This window comes from Camellia sinensis, unplaced genomic scaffold (genome assembly GCF_055761805.1).
Source record: "Camellia sinensis isolate YWXY unplaced genomic scaffold, ASM5576180v1 Unanchor4, whole genome shotgun sequence".
Taxonomy (NCBI): Eukaryota; Viridiplantae; Streptophyta; class Magnoliopsida; order Ericales; family Theaceae; genus Camellia; species Camellia sinensis.
This window is the reverse complement of record NW_028129277.1, coordinates 12,236,464-12,252,062: the sequence shown is the minus strand read 5'-3', so window position 1 is coordinate 12,252,062 and position 15,599 is coordinate 12,236,464. Positions and strand designations below refer to the sequence as shown.

Genomic DNA, 15,599 nt, shown 5'->3' with positions numbered 1-15,599 from the left:
ACATAACACAACTCCATGTGTTCTTTCGACTAAAGTGTGCCGTTGCAATTTCTGTCCAAATTAATTGGAGATGCAACTCACGCACCTGTGTTGAGAGTGAGTATACAACCATTTTCCTGGGTTGAAAAATATCCTTAAAAACCATCCGTATTACAAAATGCCAGTGTCTTCTTTCTCTCCCTCTTCCGTCCATTTCCTCTCTTCTTCCACTCCAACCACCTCCTTTCTCTATACTAACCCCTGCCACCCCTTTCCTCCTTCCCTGCCGCCACCACCACAATCTACATCTCTCACTCCACTGATTCTCTCCCTCTCTATCTTTTCTCATTTCTGAACAAATGATGCAAGTCAACGACCAGTTAGAAAATTATTAAATGATGGGGCCATCTCTTTCACTCTCTTTGGATATTCACATGGGATGGTTTTTAAGTTGCTTGACTTGGATAGTTTTGAAGTTTCCTTTAGAATTCAGAAATTTTAAATCAACAACTGGTCATTGATTGGCCTTTAACAGCAACGGCTGGCAAAGATGCGTGGGAAAGATTATAAGATAAGAACTAGTCCCAAAAGCTTAAGATGTTAGAAAAGGTGCTCAACAATGCATATCAAGATCTCGAACACCCTCCCTCATATCAAGATCTTGAACACCCTTCCTCGTGTAACCCTGTCCTGCCCGTAGAGATGGAAACATCCAAACATTTACAAAAATAGAATCCAAACAGGGAAACAAATGCAAACTGAGAGACATGAACCCAAGACTTCTCCAAATCTAAACCCTGATACCGTGTTAGATCATCAATAGTTCCAAAAGCTTAAGCTGTTAGGAAAGGGGTCTGACATACATATCGGGAATGATGACTAAGTGCGACTTACATACGAGGGTATAATGACCTTTTTTTCTTTTACCATTAATGATGTGAGCGGTGTATTTTAGTCCAAAAACCACAGGGAGTTGTGAGCTTATTTTTTATTGTCAGGGGAGTGATTAGTACATGGCCCAAACCACCGGGGGTAAAGTGAAATATGCCTTTTAAAAATAAATACTAAATGAGGAGCTGATGTTACCGCTACTATCTATTTCAGGGCATTTAATAAGTTCGAATTCGAAGATGTTCGGAAACTTTCAGCTGAGCTTTGTGGCCGGATTCATCCCCAGGTAATTAGCGATGCCAAATGTTCTCCTTATTTGCAAGAGAAGTTACTTTGTTTTTACAATATTTTTTTGGTTACAAATACGCACTTACCAGTATATCAAGTGAAGAATGAATGCTGTTTGGAAAATAATAATAATAATAATAATAATAATAATAATAATAAGGGAAAGAAAATGCTGGACCAAATGCTATTGCTTAGATGACGTTTTAATGCTTGATTACATTTGCTACAAAACAAATTCCATGGTACATGTATTTTTTATAATTATTTTTTGACAATTTCAAATTCTTAAAGTCTGCCCAGTTTAGTCCCCACTGGATGCTATCCCTTGGCATAATTTGCACAAAGTGATTGCCCTTAGGTTCAAACCCGTAACCTAAAGATTAGTAGGTCAGGTTTTAACCACTGAATAGATGCTAAAATTTTAAAGTTGATGTTTGTTGTGCGTGACATTTTATGGGGCTTAATGCATTATCTGGTTCTTACAATTTTACCGAGTGCTCTTTACAATGAGGGGATTGTAAATTTTTACTGTATTAAGCACTAGAAGAAAGTTGTTGCCTATTCTTACAAGGGCCTTTTCCTCTATTTTCTTATTAGTTCAAAGAATTTTTGTTTGTGCATCTATATACAATCTTTTTTCAGATAATCTTACATTGAGGGTCCCCTCTCTCTTTTTCAAAGCTTATAGGCAACAATACGCACAATTTTACTTATCCATTCATTTTTAGAGTTTGATATGCAGTATATATATTATTTATTTATTTATTTATATGTTTTGTGCATAAGGATAACTAAGCATTATGGAATTTCTTACCCTGAAAAGAGTTGCAATTATATGATTCTGCCAAAATTTACATAGATTGAGTTCTGCTGTGCTTGAGTTCCCTCTGGGTTTACTATGTAGGGCCATATTGTATTAATGATGAATTTCTAAACTGTAGTATATTCATATAAATAAAATGTAGGAGCGAAAAATTTGAAATTCTTAGTGAATTTCAATGCCCATATTAGTCTGTCCCCAGAAAAAGATCCCTGCTTAGATAGTGCATCACTGGATTATTTGCAGATAAAATTTAACCAACTCTATTATGTTGTTGGTCATACTTTCCTGAAGTGTAATATTTTCTAGAAGGTTTTGTTTGTAGCCCCCAAGATTGCTTTTTATAAAAAAGTGTCAAGTTAAACCTTATTGCACCTTTTCACCTCTTTTGCGTATTTAGTAGTTATTGAAAGATTCCATTTGTAGTCCTTGTGTACTTGATTATTTTAACTAAGGTTTTTTGCAATCCAGTTAATTATGCATTTAGCACTTTACTGATACAAGAGTTTAACCCATGGACACTGGTTTTCTACGTTTGAACAAAGGTAGTGAAGAGTTTATTTTTTCAGATTTTGTAGATTTACACATGCTTTAGCATTGTTCCCTGGGGTGAAGTATGCACTTTTGGTGCCACTTGGGACATGATTGGAAACAGAGAAGGCTTTGTTCCCTTTTGATTTGGATTGCTGGAAGTCCATAGTTGTTTCTTTTATGTTTTATTTTAGGAGGGGGAAAAATAAAGAAAGAGCAATTGTTGTGTTTCTATAGGAAACTTGAGGTATATAGATAATCATCACTTGCTACATGCCGACTCTTTGGAAAAAAAGTGCAGCTGGTCTGTTTCTTCTTGGTATTGTTATGATACTCTGCATGAATGCTGTGTTCTGTGTCAAATTCAGTTCTTCTTGACTGAGTTGAGTCACATGTAGTAGAGCATCCTCCTTTAAATAGTCGACATGAACCAATATTCCATTTAATTTTATTGTAATTTTTTATTTATTCAAATATCTCTTGTTGTCACTCTGCTATTCAGTTCTATGCAAGGGTGTTACTTTCTAATTTCATATTCAGTTGTTGTCTAATTTTACCTTCTAATCTTCCTGCCTTGTGATTTTGCAGGTGCTATTTCCACTTATTGTGGCCTTCATCTGATGGGGATGAAGGTAACAAGTTTGCTTTTCTAAATTTGCCAATCCTCATACTGTTACTAAAGCCTGATGGCTGCAAGTATCTTTCTGTCTTTCAGTTTCCAAAGCTCAGCATGGGTGTATTGATTGTCTAGCACTGATGATATGTACTGAACTACAAGCTCTAGAATCATTCAGAGACTTGACCTCGAAGAACACATGCCTTGTGAGAATGGACAGCTGTTCCCGTCAGTATCTTATTTTCTCTTTGTATAAGCACTGTTAAAATATATGTATTATTGATTTATTGATTGATATATTACAAGATTGTTGTATTGATATATTGGATTACAAATCAGAGTGGCATTATATAGGAGAGGGTTTGGGTAGTAGGTGTAGTGTAGTGGAGGTGGTAGGTGAAGTGGGTGCTAGTGGAGATGGTAGGTGGAGGAGTAAATTGGTAAATTCTAACAGCCCCCCGCAAACTCAAGGAGGATAGAAACTAACCAACTTGAGTTTGGAGAGAGGAACAAAAACAAGAAAATACATAAAAAAAAAAGATAGGAGACACTGTATGGTCGTGTCAGACCGTTGGTGAAGACACTGTATGGGGTGTCATAACGTTGTAGAGGACACTGTATGGTGGTGTCAGACCGATGTAGAAGACAGTTTATGGGGTCATGTCGGACCGTTGTAGAAGACAGTTTATGGGGTCATGTCGGACCGTTGTAGAAGACAGTTTATGGGGTCATGTCGGACCGTTGTAGAAGACAGTTTATGGAGTCTTGCTGGACCCTTTGTAAAAACTAACCGGAATCTATGTCGGGACAGTTTACAGAGTCTTGTCGGACCCATAAAGGAGCTAACCGGAATCAATGTCGGGACAGTTTACAGAGTCTTGTCGGACCCATAAAGGAGCTAACCGGAATCAATGTCGGGACAGTTTACAGAGTCTTGTCGGACCCATAAAAAGTTGCACCCTCAAAAGGTGTGCCCAATTTTGTCAAAAGGCGTGCCATCAAAAGGCGTGCCATCAAAAGGCGTGCCCAATTCATCAAAAGGCGTGCCATCAAAAGGCGTGTCCACTTTGTCAAAAGATGTGCCATGAAAAGGCGTGCCAGTTTGTCGGGCGGCAAGAGGCGCGCGATACGCGTGGCTGCCTCGGCTATTTAACCAAGACGAAGGCTGAGGCTGAGGCATACCATTCTGAAACCTCTGAAACCAACCCTTCGCTGAAAAAACTCTGCCTCTGCGGAGAGAGAAACTGTGGAACACTTTGTTGCCATTCTGTCACCAACCCGTCCGAACATTACCAGTCTGAAATTGCTATTTCGCTGAAACACTTAGCAATCCAAAAAACATGGCCTCTTCTTCCCGTCCAGCTACCCAGAACCTGCTCACGCTCTTTCCAGAACTGAACGAGCCCACAAGAGAAATAACTGGTGCGGTGGCCAGTGAACCTCAACCAAACACCTCTGGTTTTGCTCCATTGAACTTTCCGATGCGGTCGGTGGAGCAAAAAATGGCGGTGCAAACTGATATTGAGGCTAATCAGTATACTTTGAAGGTATGTGTGGAAAGCATGACGGCGGTCACAAACCTGTCGAACCGGCTGCAGAGTAGGACAAATGAGGTGCAGCAGTTAAACTCCCAACTGGCTCTGCTCCAACGCATGTATAAGATGCGCGAGCAGAGATAAGCGTGCTAAGGGCAGAAAACAAGGAGCTGAAGCGGAAGGCCACCGTGATGTTCCGATTTGGAGGGCCGCCATATGCTGCAGTGGAAGAGTTTGGGGGAGTGAACGTGCTGGGCGGCGTGGAAAACACAGAGGCAGCACCGTCAAGGACTGGCCAAGACGGAGGCAAGAAGAAGAGACCGGCGGCAGAGTAGAGAAGGGAAATCCCACTGTGGCGATTTGTGGTGGTTTGGTTTTGTTTTGGTTTTGTTGTTGTTTTTTTTTTTTTTTTTTTTTTTTTTTTTTGTGTAAAATTGCGATCGGGGTTGGACCCGGTCATGAATAAAATATGATTGATGGTGCAAATTTGTAAATTGTTTGCAATGGTGTTTGGTATTTGTTTTTGTTTTTGTTTTTGTTTTTTTTTTTTTTTTTTTTTTTTTTTTTTTTTTAATAAGAAGAAGAATAATAATAAGAATAAAAAAAAAATAGGTATGGAGTGGGCGGTGGAATGATGATTGTTTTGGAGTGGAGAATATTTTAAAAGATATTTCTTCTCTTTTTTTTTTTTTTTTTTTTTTTTTTTTTTTTTTATGTATGATGATGTCTGCTCCTCTACCACTCACGTGAGTGGAGAATATTTTAAAAGATATTTCTCTCTTTTTTTATGTATGATGATGTCTGCTCCTTTACAGCTCATGTGTTGCAGACTCGCTTCCACTTGCGTCCCTCTCCTTCCACGTTTGCCGACCTCACAAACACCCCCTTCAGTATCCCGTGATCGCATGCCACACGTACATGTGTCTCAGCCTGTACTTCTCCTTTGCTATCTTCACTATGTTCTCGATCCCCTTCCCTGGATCCTTCTTGTTTTTGAACTTGGCGTTTTCTTTGATCGCCGTGAGTCTCAGATCTCTCAGCCAAACTTTGTGAGAGTATAAGCAAGAATGGCGAGTGTCGGTGAGGAGGACAACGACGCCGTTTTGAGCGACATTGAGGCCGACGATCTGGTGCCAATTTCCATCAAGTCGCCGGAGGATTTGATAGAAGGGCTTACTGGAGAAGTTCGGCCATTGGTAGAGAGAGAAAGGCAGCGGCGACGCGAGAGAAAATCGCCAAATCGGCATCCTCCGTCGTCACTCTCGGTGGACCTCGGCTACTGTATGGGTGAGGCCATCGATGTACTGAAACTATGATGAGTGAATCGTGTACTCCCAATGTGTTCCACAGCTTGACTGATCGATCTTTGGAGGTTGAAACGATTTGACGATTGTCAATTGAGAAAGCGACGGAGACGATATCTTTGGTGTGGCTGACAAAATGGCGAGCGGTGGTGTCAGTGGCGAGGTCCCAGAGACGGAGCTCGCGTTCACCGACGAAGTGAGAAAAGCCGGTGAACGTCGGCAAGGGAGAGGGCTTCGATGGAGGTGGCAATTCAAAACCCTAACCCTAGAGAGAAGAGAGAGAGAAAGTGCAGACTGGTGAGAGAGTCGAAAGTGTGAGTTTTGTGCTTGGACAGCAGCTGGGGGAGGAAGCACATGCAGAGTGATCAAGGTATGTGTAGATGTCCGGCGGGCGGCCAAGGCGAGACTGCCGCCCGCCGGTGAAGCAGAATTACTAGCTTCTTAACTTGGCTCTGATACCATGTTACAATATATGTATTATTGATTTATTGATTGATATATTACAAGATTGTTGTATTGATATATTGGATTACAAATCAGAGTGGCATTATATAGGAGAGGGTTTGGGTAGTAGGTGTAGTGTAGTGGAGGTGGTAGGTGAAGTGGGTGCTAGTGGAGATGGTAGGTGGAGGAGTAAATTGGTAAATTCTAACACTTTTGTGGGGGCATTTCCCTAAATAAGCTAAAATAATAAATCAATTCTCAAACTAAGTTTAGTTTTTGAAAGAATTCTCAAAATAAGCTAACTCGCGGTTCACAATCGCGATTTCAACATATTTGCATCTATCTCGCGTGAAAGTTGGTAAATCTTAAATTCGTGGTTACAAAAAGCGCTTTTGATTAAGAAATTGCGGTTACAAAACGCGATTTTAATTAATTTTTTTTTCTTCTGAATTCGCTGTTCTGAACCACGATTTTATCCAAAAAAATTTTTCTTCTGAACTCGCTGTTTCGAATCACGCTTTTAGACCAAAAACTTTTTCTGCTGAAATCGTGGTTGTGAACCACGATTTCAATACTGATTTGCCAAGACCAACTGATGGCTAATGTAAAGTATACACAGTTGGACTAATAAAGCTATTTCATAAAAAAAAAAAAAAACCTAACAAATAAATTTCTAAAAATAAAAATAAAAATAAAATTCTAAAAATTTACGCTACCTTAGTGTTTAGGGATAAAATTTATTTTTTTTTATTTTACTAAAATAAAAATAAATAAAGTAAAATAAAAAAAAATAAATTTTAAGAATTAAACCCTAAACCTTAAAATAAAAAAATAAAATTTATCCGTAAAAACTAAGGTAGCGTTTGGTAACGTTTACGTTTTTTGTTTATATTTATGAAAATTTTATATACTAGTTTTTATTTATTTTTAGAAAAACATAAATTACAAACGAGTTTGGTTTGAACAAAATGTTTAAAAAAATTTATAAAATTTAAATGCGTTTAGTTTTAAAATGTTTAAAAACGTAAAATAAAAAATATGTTTGTTCAAGCCTAAAATATTGAAAAAATAATTATTTGAAAAAAAATTTAATTGGGAAAAAAAATATTTCAAAAAAATTTAATTGAAAAAAAAGATTAATTGAAAAAAAAAACTAATAGAAACAAAAATTAATTGAAAAAAATTATTTGGTCTTAATTTCAATTATTTGGTCTTATTTTTTTTCAATTATTTGAAATTAAGACAAAATAATTTTTTTTCAATAATTTTTTTCAATTAATTATTTTTTTCTATTAATTTTTTTTTTCAAATATTTTTTTTCCCAATTAATTTTTTTTTTCAAATAATTATTTTTTTCAATTAAATTTTATAAATTTTTTTTAAACAATAATTATTTTATAAAATTTTCTTTCAATTATTTGTTTAGGGATAAATAATTGTTTAGGGATAAAATTTTCAAATAATTATTTTCTTTCAATAATTATTTTATAAATTTTTTTAAACATTTTGTTCAAACCAAACTCGTTTGTAATTTATGTTTTTCTAAAAAAAAAAATAAAAACTAGTTTATAAAATTTTCATAAATATAAATAAAAAAACGCAAACGTTACCAAACGCTACCTTAGTGTTTACGGATAAATTTTATTTTATTTTTATTTTAAGGTTTAGGGTTTAATTCTTAAAATTTATTTATTTTTATTTTAGTAAAATAAAAAAAATAAATTTTATCCCTAAACACTAAGGTAGCGTAAATTTTTAGAATTTTATTTTTATTTTTATTTTTAGAAATTTATTTGTTAGATATATATGTATATATATTTTTATGAAATAGCTTTATTAGTCCAACTGTGTATACTTTACATTAGCCATCAGTTCGTCTTGGCAAATCAGTATTGAAATCGCAGAAAAAGTTTTTGGTCTAAAAGCGTGATTCGAAACAGCGAATTCAGAAGAAATTTTTTTTTCCATAAAATCGTGGTTAGGAACAGCGAGTTCAGAAGAAATTTTTTTTTGGATAAAATCGTGGTTCAAAGAAGAAAAAAAAATTAATTAAAATCGCGTTTTGTAACCGCGATTTCTTAATCAAAAGCGCTTTTTGTAACCACGAATTTAAGATTTACCAACTTTCACGCGAGATAGGTGCAAATATGTTGAAATCGCGATTGTGAACCGCGAGTTAGCTTATTTTGGGAATTCTTTCAAAACTAGGCTTAGTTTGGGAATTGATTTATTATTTTAGCTTATTTAGGGAAATGCCCCACTTTTGTGTTTTACAAGAATTCAACCGATCTCTGTAATTCTAAATGCAGGGGATGCTGCAATGAGAGATTCAGTACGCAGTTATGTGATCCATCAATTAACACCTGATAAGGACTGCACATATGAGGCATCGATAGCTATGTCATTTGTTCTATGCATGGCTAATGTTCTCATCAGTGCTTGTCAAAAGATCCCAGACTCTTGCAAGAGACCCTTTGCTCGGGAAATTCTTCCACGTCTCATTCAGTCTGTAGAGGTATGTCATAATAAAGGTCACAATTGTTGGGTTCGAGTGGTACCGACTTTCAATATCTAGCAGCTCCTCATTTTTAATATTACCATTCCTCTTTATTCATCTTGGTGGTGATAGCAGGTGATGATGGAATCAGAGTATAGAGCTGCATGCCTCCAGGTTTTCTTCTCAGCAGTATATCATCTGAAGTCTACAATTCTTCCTTACACTTTTGATCTTCTCAAAGTCTCTCTGAAATCTCTTAGAGAAGGATTAGAAAAGGTAAGAAGTCCACTATGATAGACTTAGTACGTCCATTTTTGGTTTTCTACCAATTTATTGGCAAAAGAAAGCAAAAAGCAAAATCAAAAGCCTCATATGTGGGGCAACCTTGGATGACTTCAAAACTCGGTACTCTTTCACATTTACACTAGGGCTGGGGCTAGATATCCCGTTGCTCACCTACATACATATAAATAAAGAGTGAGTTAATGCCCAGTGAATAATATCAGAGTAAAGGGGTTAATGAATGAGATTCGCATGTAAATAAATAATACCTGCATTTAATACATATGGAACAAAATTCCCATTCATAACGTACTTAAACAAATCATAGCAGAACGACCTCAGGTCTAATCCATTATACGTAGTACATGTTGAAGGGACAAAACGACCTTGGGTCCAAATATTTTTCATAACTAATCGTAACGTATGTACTAAATGACGTCGGGTCCAACATTTCCATACTCTTATCCATGCGCATATGCAAATTCAAGATCATATTCACATTTAATGGATCCATGCACAAATGACCATCTGGTCCTTCACATTGTATGTACAAAATGACCTTAGGTCCATTATTTCCAAATTCATACTTACGTGTGTGTTTATAATCATGATCATGTTCACATTCGTATTCACATTCAAAACGACCTTTGGTCTAATCAATTCTTTGTTCAAAATGACCTTTGGTCCAATCAATTCTTTGTTCAAAATGACCTTTAGTCCATTTAACAATCATACAAAATGACCCTCGATCCAACTCATTTGTAAGATGACCTTAGCTCTATCTTGTCAAATATTTTAAACGGCCTTAAGCTCATTCTGTGTCCCTGTCAAATATACCAAACGGCCTCGGGCCTATTACACATTCTCATCTATTAGACCAAACGGCCTTAGGCCTATTGTGTATTCATACAAAACGACATTTGGTCCAATCTTATAATTTCGTGCTTATCAATCATGTTTCAAGTCTTTTACGAATTAGACAGGTAGAATACTCATAATAAAAATTCATGATTCGGGAAAACTTGCCATGTAGGTAATATTTTGAAAATAAAATACATGAAAATATCTTTACTAAGATATTACTCACAATGTTCAGATGATTGATTCGTCCTCGCGATTGACCCTACACAATCCATAGCACATATGGAAATCGGGTCACGATACAATTCAATCCGTTCTTTACTTCATTTATCTTTCTTAGGCTTCTTCCCACCTCTTTAGTTTATTTAGAATGTTCAATGTATGTCTAAGAGTGCTTAGAAATGAAAAAGAACAGAAATTGAAACATAAAACAACTTTTCAAAGTTCCTGAAATGCGGCACTTCGCTCGAGTGCAACATTAGTCACTCGAGTGAACCCCTTGGTCTGCGAAAGTACTGGATGCTCTCATTTTATGCTCGAGTCAACTTTTTGGTTATTCGAACCAAGATTGAGAATAAACGGTGGTCGCTAGAGCGGTCTTTTGGTCGCTCGAGCCAACCCCCAATGTCTGCAAAAGTACTGGGCGCTCGAAATGTACACTCAAGCCACCTTTCCATCGCTCGAGTGATAGGTCGAATTTCTGGAATTTCCAGATTTGAAGAACAAGGCCCCAAGCTTGATTTTAACACTTAAATGCATGCACGACTCACTCAAACATGCAAGAACACTCCCAAATACATATAATTGAAGCTAGCTTCACCTATAGTTCAAAATTTCATGAATTCAACAAGATTCAAACCTTAAACTTTATGTTTGTAAAATTTATGTTTTACATCTTGCATTCACAAGCATCAAGGCCTTAAAATTGGACTTCAAAACTTTACAATTGATGCATGCATGTGAGATACAACTCTTAATTCTACATGAGTTACAAGATTCATGTTCAAAAATGAGAAAACATAACAAATTCATGCATGTATTTATGTTCGACCTCCCTATTCATCATCCTTAAGCCATTTCTTACATTAACTCTCATAATCTTCTTAAATTCATATCTTTGATAACTTAATTTCATGAATTATAAGTTCATGACTTACCTAGAGTTTTCAATCAACTCTCCACAAGTTAGTTCCTGAGTTCTTACACAATTCTTCAAGCCCCTAGCCAAATCTTCAAGATTGAGCCTCACTCTCTCTAGAATCACACTTCTCTCTATAAAATGCTCTCTCTACAAGCTGAATTCTGAGCTCAAAAATGAGCTAAGCACCTTAATTAGCATATATATAGGCTAGGTTAACTTAATTCACTAATCCATGATCAAGTTAAGTAATTGGAGCTTATTTTAATTGAAGTAATCTAATTAATTCAGTCTGAATTAAATTTTAATCAAATTTCACTATAGGCTCTAAAAATTATGCCGATCACAATGATTCAATCAATTTTGGTTTCTAAAACCGATAAGGCCTTCAATTTCATATTATAGTCGCATATAGAATAGATCTCTCTACGAGGGATAGATATAAATTCAAAAACATATATAATCACATGCTTAGTATCCAAAATCATATTAAGTACATAATCACAAATATAATTAAAGATTAATGGCATCAGACAGAATGGGGTTATCACAGTGTTAGTGGAGAAGAAGTTAACACTAAATTGGAGACTTAGAGGGAAGCACTTGAAATTAAAGGATTTAGGATAAGCAAAACTAAAACATGGTACATGGAGTGTAATTTTAGCAACAGTGACAAGGGAAACAGAGAAGTGAAGATTGAGAACCAAAAACTATCTAAGAGTGAATATTGTCGTTATTTAGGATCGATTATCACAATAACTGGGGAGATTGGAGTAGATATGATTCATAGAATTAAGGCGGGGTGGCTTAAATGGAGGAGTGCGTTTGGGGTACTATGTGAAAAATGAATATCCACTAGACTAAAGAAAAGGTCTATAGAACGGTTATTAAACCAGCGATGTATGAGACAGAATGTTGAATAACTGATAAACAATATGTAGGTAAAATGAGTATTGCTGAGATGAGAATGATAAGGTAGATGTGTGAAAAGACTAGAAAAGACAGAGTTAAGAATGAGTATGTGTGTAAATGGGTAGGAGTAACATTGATAGAAGATAAGTTGAGAAAGAATAGATTAGGATGGTTTGTCATATACTGGAAGTGTTAGGGAAAGTGGCAGACTTAGATTGACCTGGGCTACTGTAATAAGTAGAGACATGAATCTCCTGAATTTGACTAACTAAATGGCCTTTGATAGAGTCGACTGGAGAAGAAGGATTCATGTAGTCGACACCATTTAATGGGATTTAAGCCTTGGTTTGGTTTGACTCTTTGTAACCTGCAAAAACATTAGGGTCATATTTGAGATTAATCAACGAAGAGGCATGAACACAAACATGCATACATGACAATTTTCACAAAAATGTAGGACAAAACGTATGGGGACAAAGCATATTGTTTTATATATTTATTATATATTATCTATGAAGCATGGGTAATTTGAAAAATATTGCCGTACTTGTACCTGGATACTTGCTGGGTACTGGTGCTCGTACCGGTAAGGCTGCATGCATACTGGGTATTTTTTATCCATTCTTTGGCAGTTGGGTACTCTTTTGGTACTTTATGGGTACATCAGGAGTGCACCAAGCTATGGGACATTGGTGGATATATGTTTAATTTATTAGAGAGTTCTTATTTACTTGAAATTGCAAATCCTTTACTTGATGAGTTAGGGATGAAAGATGTATTGTTCAATGATGAAGTTGATGGAAGTGTCAAATTTTCAAATTTTGCTTAGTTTGCTTTTGGAATGAAACTTTGTTTTGTAATTTCTGCTATTTAATAGCATTAAAATAGCTTATAGACTTTGCTTTGGTATTGGTATTAGTATTGTTAAATTATGATTTCTCTTTTGGTTTTGTAATTTCTTCTTGTAGTTTTGGTATTGAACTTTAATTTGTAGATTGAATCTATACTATAAATTATAAAAAATGAAAAATTTATTGATGTACTTCTACAATATCCTATTCTATTTTTTTTAGATCTTGACGTATCAGGGTACCCGTATTGTACTCGTACTAGTATCTGTACCCACACCCATGTTTCATAGTATGTTATATATATATATATATATATAAATATTGGGCAAACTTCATTTTACTCCCTTATGATTTGGGTCATGTGCGGTTTACCCTCCTAACATTTAGAAATGACTACATAGTCCCCTTGCGGATTGTGGACTGAAGTGCAGTGTTATGTCTGTTAACAAATTAATGAAAAGACTAAAATACCCCTATATTTTTGTCGTTTCTTTTGGAAGGCAAAGTAAACTTTACTCTCTGTGCTTTCCATGTGCGATTTACCCAATTGAAATTTGAAAATGAGCATATACCTCCTTTATGTCTGCCACGTGTTTCACATTTACTGTTAAGTTAGACAAAGTGTTTAATGGTTCACTTCAATCCACAAATCACGTGGGGGTTATGTGGTCATTTCCAAACATTAGAAGGGTAAACCGCACATGGCCCAAACCACATGGGAGTAAAGGGAAGTTTGCCCATGAATATTTCATTTAAATTTAATAAAAATACGCCACATAACACAAATTTCTAGGGTTTAAAAGAGAATTCATTAATAGGTATAAATCTACATTAATTTTATTTTATCAATAGATTCCAAGTTATTAAACTTGTAATACATTTCATATGTTTAAACAATAAACATCTGTTTTCCAAGAGTCTGAAGTTTTGTCCGACTTTAAAAATATTTACATGTTAGAGGTGTTGGACACGGACACACGACCATAAAAGTATCAGTGCTTCTTAGGTAATCAAGTACAATGCCTTTTCAAATTCTTTGCTTCTGAATTTTCGAATAAACTATGATTACTGAAGAGCATTTTAGTGACCCTATTTATAGTACAAGTACACATTACATCAAAATTAAAAAGTCATGCTTGGATGCAACTTAGAAGAGAAATCATATTACTGTTGTTTAAGAACCCAACTTCTAAAACGTATTTACCATAAAACAAATTTGGCATGAAGTTTAATTGCGAGTTTACATGCTTCATTTGACTATAGAACAAGCACTACTGTTGGCTTTCAGGCAGTGGATATATTATTCTACTATAGCTTTGTCATTCTTTGTTTAAATCACATACACATTAATACATATGTTCACAGACTTCCTTCTCATGGACGGTTAGCTATGTAGCTCTTGAACTACTAGATACTATTTGGCATAGAAAAATTGGACATCAGTCACATATGTTTGTTCAATATTGAGGTTCTACTTACCCATGCAATGCAAGCTCCCGATAAATTTGTAGGCCTCGGCCTGAATGTTATAGAAAGGAGAAAGAGTCATAAGATGGTTGAGGTTGGGCGTTTAGAGAATAAAAACTTTTCCTGTCTTCTTTTTTGTGTTCTATGGATCAGAGACAATCTAAAGATGGAAATGAGATTGGTGTTTTCTTCTTTTCCTTTTATTTTTGAGTTGCATAATAAACAACTACTGAACATTTGTTGTAAATGGCTGCACTTTGTTGAACAGGAAAAAATGGCAGGTGCGAAGCTAATGGCATCTCTAATGGCAAGTGAAGAAGCCATTGTCAACAGTATTGCTGGAGGACTACTAGAGGCTATAACAGTACTTTCTAGTTTATCATCTTCTGATCCATCACCAGACGTACGCCAAGTGTCCGAAAAATTGCTTGCATGTTTAACTTCTCTCTAAAAAATTGCTTGCATGTTTAACTTCTCTCTAAATTTTGTTTTACTCCTTTTCTTCTTGTAGTTTTCTCTCCACTTGCTACATTTTTCTTATCTTTGAAGTACTTGTACAAATGTATATAATTACAAGGAAAGCTGCTACTTTTAAGTATGTGTGGTTTATATGCATATTATGGGCCTAATGTCTCACCTTTTCACTTAAGAGAAGTGAGTACACCTTAAAATTACACTACCTTTGCTTCACATTTGAAGAATAGTAAGTTTCACAAATTTAACATAGTTATATTGGACTCCTTGGTGATATAATTAACATAACACTTCATATATGTAAAAATGGTCAGGTCACGGGCCTATTGGGCTCCTGCTAAAAATTGGTTCGATCTAACCCATTTGTGTGGAATCGTGGCCTAGGTCCAAGCGCAGGCCAGATCCAAGGGGTACTTGAGCCTAGATTTGAGGTGGGTTTGTGCCAGGCTTGATAATTTTTTTTTTCTAATTTTTTCACCAAAATAGCTTGAAAGTGACGTTTAGGCAGGTCGGGCCTCAGGGCGGGCCTCATATTGGGCTTGCTTGTTGGGTCAGACGTTTAGGCAGGTTGGGCCTCGGGGGGGGCCTCATATTGGGCTTGCTTGTTGGGTCAGAAAAAGCATGACCTAGGTCCTGGGCTTGGGCCTCGGGCTGGCGGGCCATTTTTAAACCTTTAGGGTCCGTTTGTTTTCAGAGGTAAGGGATTGTT

General features: G+C 35.9%; 1 protein-coding gene across 8 annotated transcripts in view; it reads left to right on the top strand.

Moving 5' to 3' along the window:
• LOC114299145 (uncharacterized) overlaps positions 1-15,014 on the top strand; it is an 86,129-nt gene extending 71,115 nt beyond the window's left edge. For all 8 annotated transcript variants that reach the window (XM_082912676.1, XM_082912675.1, XM_082912682.1 and 5 more), the window contains 6 exons: positions 1,084-1,156; positions 3,098-3,141; positions 3,225-3,353; positions 8,718-8,923; positions 9,041-9,181; positions 14,685-15,014. In XM_082912676.1, the coding sequence (XP_082768802.1) occupies positions 1,084-1,156; positions 3,098-3,141; positions 3,225-3,353; positions 8,718-8,923; positions 9,041-9,181; positions 14,685-14,867 (776 nt within the window). In that variant the 3' untranslated portion in view covers positions 14,868-15,014. The remainder of the gene's footprint in view (positions 1-1,083; positions 1,157-3,097; positions 3,142-3,224; positions 3,354-8,717; positions 8,924-9,040; positions 9,182-14,684) is intronic.
• Positions 15,015-15,599: the final 585 nt, after the last annotated feature.